Raw genomic sequence first — 7147 nt, 5'->3', positions numbered from 1 at the left:
TCGATGGCGCCAAGAGTGGTATCCTCATCCTTATCTAGGGCAACTGTACTTTTAAGACTCACTTTTATGTACTCGTGCCTTACACGAAATGGGCACACCATTTAAACCCATACTGACAAAAATATAACATTTCTTGGAGTACGTATCCTCATGATAGACCTCACATGTCTACTAACTCTATTTCACATTTCTGTGTACTCCACGAAAATCAAGACACTAACTGAGGTAATCTTATATTTCCCGAGGTATAACGTAGAATCTAGAAACAAAGAATTACAGGAAAAGACGAAACAGAATCCTATACTCCGCATGTGACTCCTAGTAGACTCTTCCCAACACTTAGATAATTTTTCCCTATGAATCTGGAGCCTAAGCTCTGATACCACATTTGTCACGACCCAACCTATGGCCGGACCAAGACTAGGACACAGGCCAGCCTAAAGCCCCCAAGGCCCGTAGTAAGCCTTAACTATTCATTTACCCAACTCTAAGGCCCATTTGGGCCCAATTTCAAGAAAATAAACGGACAGAGTTCGGCCATAAAATGGACTTACCAACGGGGAGTTTTCGATTCACCCGACCTGTAAACACAATATATAGTCAATTGGGGAGCTCAGCTCACCCTCCACATACTCATCAACATAATAATAAATGGGAGCTCAGCTCCCTCATCCAATCCATCAAACATGCATATCATTATACGTTTACAGGTCCAACATGATAATAATATTACAGACCATAATCAAATAAATACTTCTAACACATGCGGAAATTCTAAGAGTTAATAAAATTACACAGACATTGATAAACAACCTGCGAGGAAAGGGAGCAGGTTAACCTCAAAAATATCCTCCTGTGGCCTGGAAAAATATTGAACAGGAGTGAGCGTTCGACTCGAGAGAGTAAAATATCAATTTTAATCATAATCTCTATAACTATCTAAAACTAATGCACTGTAGAGTGAAATGCAACATCGCAATAAATTCACATCATAGCATCAAAAGGTAATTTGGAGCACTCACGCACTGTAGCATCAATCATAATATATGGGAGCCGATCCCTATCTGACTCTCTTAAATCCAACCTGGTGCCAGCGAAGAACTCAGCTCGGACTTCCACTTAATAACCAAATCGAGGGTCCCAGCGAAGAACTCAAGCCGTGACTACCCCTCGAAGGATCGGGTCCCAGCGAAGAACTCAAGCCGTGACTACCCGTCCTATCCATAGTCCACACCACATCACACGCACGCACACTGCTCCAAATTACCGCAACAACATTCATGGCACTTTAACAGTTATCAATGCAACATAAATCGTGCCTAGAGTTTAACTACATAATTATATGCATATAAGTGATGCATGGGCATGCTGAACATATAATAATATCAAAATTACAATTAAAATTAATATTTTACTCACAGACTTGACGACAATCACTGTGGCGGCTGGGCGGAGGAAGAAGGCTGTCCCGGCTCACCTGACAATTTTATTACAATCATTTAATAAATTTGACTCAATACAATCAAAGAAAAAGACCAATACGTCCTAAGTCGTGCCGAAAATCCGGCAGAGTCTCCCCTATACCTAGGACCTACCCAACCTGCAAAAGGGCTCAAAACACACTTCTATATTCACAATCCATATGTCCACAACTCAATCACATCACACAGCCCCTCCTGGGCCCACCAATTCAATCATCCATCACAACATGTAAAATTTCAATTTAGTCCCTATAATTGACCATTTTTGCAAAAATTGCCCAAATAAGCTCTAAAAATTCTAAAACTTTGCCCCGCGGTCCTTAGCAATATTATTAAGCTATTGCAAAAAGAATCATAATTTTCTAAGCTACCACGAATATTTTATGGATTTTTAATCCTATTTAAACACTAGAAAATTACGAAAAAGCAAGGTTCGGGTTTACCTTTGCCAATTCCGACTTCGGGAACGCGCTCGGGACGTCTGACAATGGTGGGGTAGCCAAAACCTCGATCCAATTCGGAGACTTTTCCGATGTAGTGCATGCGGACGGAAATTCACAGATCCGGACAACTGTCGAATTTCCGCGAATTGAAGATATCTACACGAAGCCCAATAATAATATATAAAAAATCAGGGGTGTTACAAACAAGATCCTCAAGCATGGCTCTTCAAGTGCCTCTTGACACTCTCAATGATCCTATGCACAAATAAAGAAAATCTATGAAAGTTCTTAAATCTCTCCATGCTTAATAAAGAAAGATAGAACCCAAGAGCAAGAAATGCAATTCGCATACTTAACACAGAACATAAGAGCACAGGACCACATAGTTAAGTTCTTCCTTCAAAAGTACTGAAAGCCATCCTGCAACATAATCAAACTTTCACTTCCCACTTTTTCTCCTTCCTCCCCTAATTGCAAATTGAAGATTCAACATCAAAATACTATTTTGATTGAGTCTCAGAAATGAAAAATTTAGTCCTCCCTCCACTATTTTTACACTTCTTTCTCGCTAATCTCAAGTCCAATTTCTTGTCCAAATACCCCAAACAACCTATGTACAAGCCATGTCCCCAACCTCATTGAGCTATTGTTCATAGATTATTTCAGAGGTAGCAAGCTAGATTAAAGAAGAAGTTAGGCATATGCCGATCAAAGACAAGAAAAGAGGAGGCAATGGGTGTGGGATGTTGAAGAAGATGGGTCTGCTATAGATCTATTTTTGGTACTGCCTCATCTGCTTGAGCAACTGTGTGATTGAGAAGCTACCTACAGAGATGGGATGTAAATTTTTAGCATGGACAAGGGGTTGGGTCTGTCAAGATGGTAACTTCAAGATAGTTAAATTCATGATAAATTGGACCTAATCAAAAGATAAATTATTCTGTTTTGAATCCATGTGACTTTGTTAAGCTGTTTAAAGTGATATTTATACCGATTCAGAAATATGATGATAGAAATAAATAGTGTCCTCTAATTAGTGGAATACGTGTAATAATGAAAATGTCAAAGTGATTAGCGTGTAGAGATCTACATACTATTTTTAGGGTGTTCGAGTGGCTTACATCAACCTTAATCTCTAAGATATCTTCTTGAATACGTTCGATACATCAATCAACCGATCCCCATTTGGATAAAATTTAATTTTTGTAATCGATTACTCTTCAAGGTACTCACTTGAAGTGTGTTTTATTAAGTTTACAAATCAGATTTTTCAGAATTCTAATAGATAGACTGCTAGGATTTACTTCACACTGTATCAACTACTAAGAAAAACACTTCACAATCCATTGCATATTTTGATAAAAAGTAACAAAATTGTTCTTGAAGCACATTTGAAACATTCAATTTATATTATTCAATTAAAGAAAGCGGGAATACTTGTGTTTTCCTCAATTCTTCATTTTTTTGTTCTCATTATTCCAAGAAGTCATATCAAGTTCTCCAACTTGTACTTCTTGTAATCGATAACTCTCAGCTTCCTGCCTGGAATTCAAAATGGACAAGTTATCTGTAATTAGAAAGCAATAGGTTGTTTGTTTTTGAAAAGTCCATTTCATCTATTATCATCTCTTCTCACAAGTAGAGAAATGTTTTGTTCAAAGAAATTTCCCATTGAATCCGTGAAAATGAAATTCTAAATGGGCTGCTGCTGTCCTCAGACAAGGAAATGTCTATCAAGAGAACATCAGAATTGAATTCTATAATAATAAGTAAAGCTACACAATCAAATTTCCAATGCAAAGAGCAACTCAAGAGTAATGGCTTATCTCTTTGAACTGCAATTTTAGTTTATAAAAGATTCACTTTTTCTCTGTTTCAAGAAGGGTCTTCAAGAGAAAATTTGTCCTGGCATATGGAGGAGACTCCCCTTCTCAGATGAATAGGACTAAAATTCTTTGAATGTGGACATAAACCTTTTCTTGCATAAACAGTGATTAAACAATCATTTAATCCAGAAACTTGGAGACAATATATGAAATATAAAGAAGATGATCAGGTTAAGGGTTGATGACTAGAGATACAAATTTGCAATTCTTTGTCTTGACTTCTCCCCAACTTCTCTCCAGCAGCCTTCACTACACCAGCCAAATGGGGTAGTTCATCTATCCACAGGATGGATTATCACAAGTCAGTAGTTAGCAGACACATATTGTTAGTATCAGGGCGCCATCCCATTCAAGCATCAACAATGGTGAAAAACTAAATACCTGTTTAATGCAGTTAGATTAGTTACCTCAGCAAATGCAGAGGTCAGCAGGTAGTGGGTGAAGGCTCTATTGGAGGTTATGACCACTGCATACAAACCAACGGCTCAGGTTGGGACGCATTCAAAGCCATATCAAGCACAAACTAGGAATAATATAAATCATATGAGGAAAAAATAATTTCATTCTTAAAACGGCTTATTTTTAATGCACCGAATACAATAATCATGGTCATAGTCTCTGCTGTATTAAGTCAAACTCATCAGAGTATTCGGTTAAATCTCAAACCTGAAGCATGTATCTTCTCTCCTACTATAATGCCGAATGAAGGTCCATTCCCAGCTAAAAAAGTCCAAGAACTTTGATTCCTGCAAGTCGTAGCAATGGAATGGAGCACAGGCATTCCATGAAATTCCAAGCTTTTGATTTTCCATTGCTGAGAAAACGTGAATCCCTTTTCTTATGTCAAATGAATCATCATTCAATTCTTAAATGCCCTTCAGCTGCACAATTTAACAGTGCAAGCCACAGCCTGTGCCCAAAATTTGAGCCTTGCTTTAACATCTTCCGGATGGTCACCTGGATCAGTTGAAAAAATTAAATTAAATTAAATTAAATGATTGATGCCATTTTGTATGCAATCTAGACAAGAATTATCAATAAAGAAACATTCACTTTATGATCAATACAAATTTCTTTGTACATATTTATTCTATATCTTTGAACATTTATCTTGAATCATTGAACCCAATTTATCACTTCATCTATCGGAAGATGTATTAGCATACCATCACGAAATATCAACTAAAATTCAAAATCAATTCATTAAAAAAAGAAAAGGAAAGATCAGCAAACCAGTCACAACAGGATCAACCCAAGAACAACAGATCTCAATTCTAAAATCTAGCATTTCTTTTATATTAAAGATCCCAAGTAATAATCACCTCCACAAACCATTAAATCATATATTCCAAGCAACATCAAATATCAAAGCATAAATCACCATTTCATTTACTAAACATATCATAGCATTAATCTGAACTCAAATTTCACAAAAGATCTAAAGAACCAACCTATCCGTGTTGGACGCAAAATACCTTGAACCATCTACCAAAATTCACTTAAAAAATTCCAAAATCACAAATCCCAACTTAACTACACAGAAAACAGATCAAACATTACCCAACACCACAATGATCAACCAATAAGAGAAACCCAATAATATAGGAAACAAAAAATGAACTCACCAGGAGTAGAGATCTTCCAGTTAGCAATAGGATTAGATGCAGTCTCAGCAGTAGTAGGAGAGCTTCTCCCAGGAGACTTATGGTGCTCATCAAGAAACTTCTGACTCATGGAATAACAAAGCTCAAGAGCTGGCAAGGTGTTACAGAGCTCAGGGATCTCATCATAGCTGAAACCAAACCCAAGATCCAAGCAGCCTTTAAGCTCATCAAGATCATCATCCGTCAAGCTCTTACTCCTCTTCAAATCATCCCCATTAGTATTAGCTACATCCACATACCTTTCTAGCAGCACCTGATTCTTCTTTTTCTTGCTGTTGCTCCTACTTTTGGAGCTGAAGGTGCTGCTGCTGTTGTTGATGGTGCCTTGATTCACTTTCTGCCATATTTCATCAGTTTCTTGGTAGAAAACATCATCTTGATCCAGGCTTTTCATTCCATTCTTTTGCTGGTTTAGGTTTGTTGAAGAAACCCAAGATTCCTGTTCACAAGAAATGCCCACCATGTTTTCTTTCTGTAAAGAGGTGCTTGCGATACACGGAGAATGGTGCTTATAAAGCTGCATCCAACTAAGAAATAACAATTTTTTTAATAAAAAATAAATATTTTAATTTCTATGTATGTATGGATCGATACCACAAGATATGTATGGACATACATGGAAGGTGTAGCTGACGTGGGAAGAACAGCTGTCATTGGTGGTGGGTGATGATGACTGGAAGAGAAAGCGGGTATGTGGTGGGGACCACCATGTGGTTGAATGGCACCGTTTTTGAATTTGTTTGTTTGTACGTTCTATGTAAACGCGATCGAGTGCTTGTTCACTGTCGTGTCTGGAGACCCAACCCACTTCTTAAAAAAATATATATTATTTTAAATGATATTAAAAAAATTAAAAAAACATTAATTTATTATTTTAATATTTTTATATTTAAATTTTATTAATAATTTATGCTGGCTCTCATAAAGATTTTTTTTCATTTCACACCATTATTTTATTAAACTTTCAGCTTAACGAAACAAAAGCAACACATCTTATTGAACCTGGATTGACAGAGTATTAACTTTAATTTCTATTATTTAAACTTGACTAACCATTAAATCAATATTAAAATTAATCTTCTTAAAGAAATTATTTTGAACCTCAGCATTCAGAATTTATCAATTTAATATTTCTTTTGCTTGAGACAAAGACTTTAACTAACTTTCTGAGTCTAATTCTTACTCTGTATGGATGAAGGGGATTGTCAGTTATAGCTAGACTTTCTTTATTGAATATCAGATTTCTCTAACGTGAATACACTGTGATTGAAACTTGCATCTCCACTTAATGCTAGGAGTGTGTTATTTATCTTTTTTTTCTTAATTATAATATGTCTCTGCAAAATGAGATTTTATTAAGTGCTCTAAAAATATATATTCCTTCACTTACAATGAGACGGACTTATATCCTATAATTTATGGGATAATTGAATTCTCCTGAGCATATGGTGTAATAAAAATTAATGTATTGAAAATATTTTATAATTTTTCAAGTAGGAATTAAAGAAAAAGAAACTTTTTTAAGTGTTTGGACGTAATGGGAAAATGCTTGTATCTTTTCCTTCCTTAATGCTTGGACGGTTCCTTCTCATCTCTCCATTCATTAAAAGAAGAGATTTACTTGATTCTTTCCATAACATGGAAAGGAAACCAAAGATTGCTTTCATACCAAC

The 7147-nt window shown here is 36.1% G+C and overlaps 1 protein-coding gene and 1 long non-coding RNA gene across 6 annotated transcripts; both read right to left on the bottom strand.

The window, feature by feature from the left end:
* Window positions 1-579: 579 nt before the first annotated feature.
* Window positions 580-2013, bottom strand: LOC131179118 (uncharacterized). Its single transcript, XR_009148100.1, has 3 exons — window positions 1925-2013; window positions 1420-1477; window positions 580-860 (listed from the first exon to the last, which is right to left on the bottom strand). It is a non-coding gene; the product is annotated as an uncharacterized LOC131179118 (long non-coding RNA).
* Window positions 2014-3244: 1231 nt separating this feature from the next.
* On the bottom strand, window positions 3245-5998 carry LOC110643924 (uncharacterized). Of its 5 annotated transcripts, none has more exons than XM_058144988.1 (4): window positions 5436-5981; window positions 4477-4767; window positions 4218-4276; window positions 3245-3466 (listed from the first exon to the last, which is right to left on the bottom strand). In XM_058144988.1, the coding sequence occupies exons 1-2, from the start codon at window positions 5935-5937 to the stop codon at window positions 4688-4690; spliced, it is 582 nt and encodes a 193-aa protein (XP_058000971.1). In that variant the 5' UTR covers window positions 5938-5981; the 3' UTR covers window positions 3245-3466; window positions 4218-4276; window positions 4477-4687. The 5 variants fall into 5 exon arrangements, with proteins under 5 accessions (XP_058000971.1, XP_058000966.1, XP_058000955.1 ...); XM_058144983.1 differs by lacking the exon at window positions 3245-3466 and adding an exon at window positions 3876-4086 and having other exon boundaries at window positions 4218-4333; XM_058144972.1 differs by lacking the exon at window positions 3245-3466 and adding an exon at window positions 3876-4086.
* Window positions 5999-7147: the final 1149 nt, after the last annotated feature.

The sequence above is a fragment of the Hevea brasiliensis genome, chromosome 1 (genome assembly GCF_030052815.1).
Source record: "Hevea brasiliensis isolate MT/VB/25A 57/8 chromosome 1, ASM3005281v1, whole genome shotgun sequence".
NCBI lineage: Eukaryota > Viridiplantae > Streptophyta > Magnoliopsida > Malpighiales > Euphorbiaceae > Hevea > Hevea brasiliensis.
This window is presented reverse-complemented; position numbering and strand designations above follow the sequence as displayed.

Excerpts from the sequence above, each read along its gene's own strand:
- LOC110643924 (XM_021796461.2), bottom strand. The coding sequence starts at position 5,997 with ATGCAGCTTTATAAGCACCATTCTCCGTGTATCGCAAGCACCTCTTTA. Across the intron at positions 4,768-5,435 it reads CTGGAAGATCTCTACTCCTG|GTGACCATCCGGAAGATGTT; the intron begins GTGAGTTCATTT and ends CAACTGATCCAG.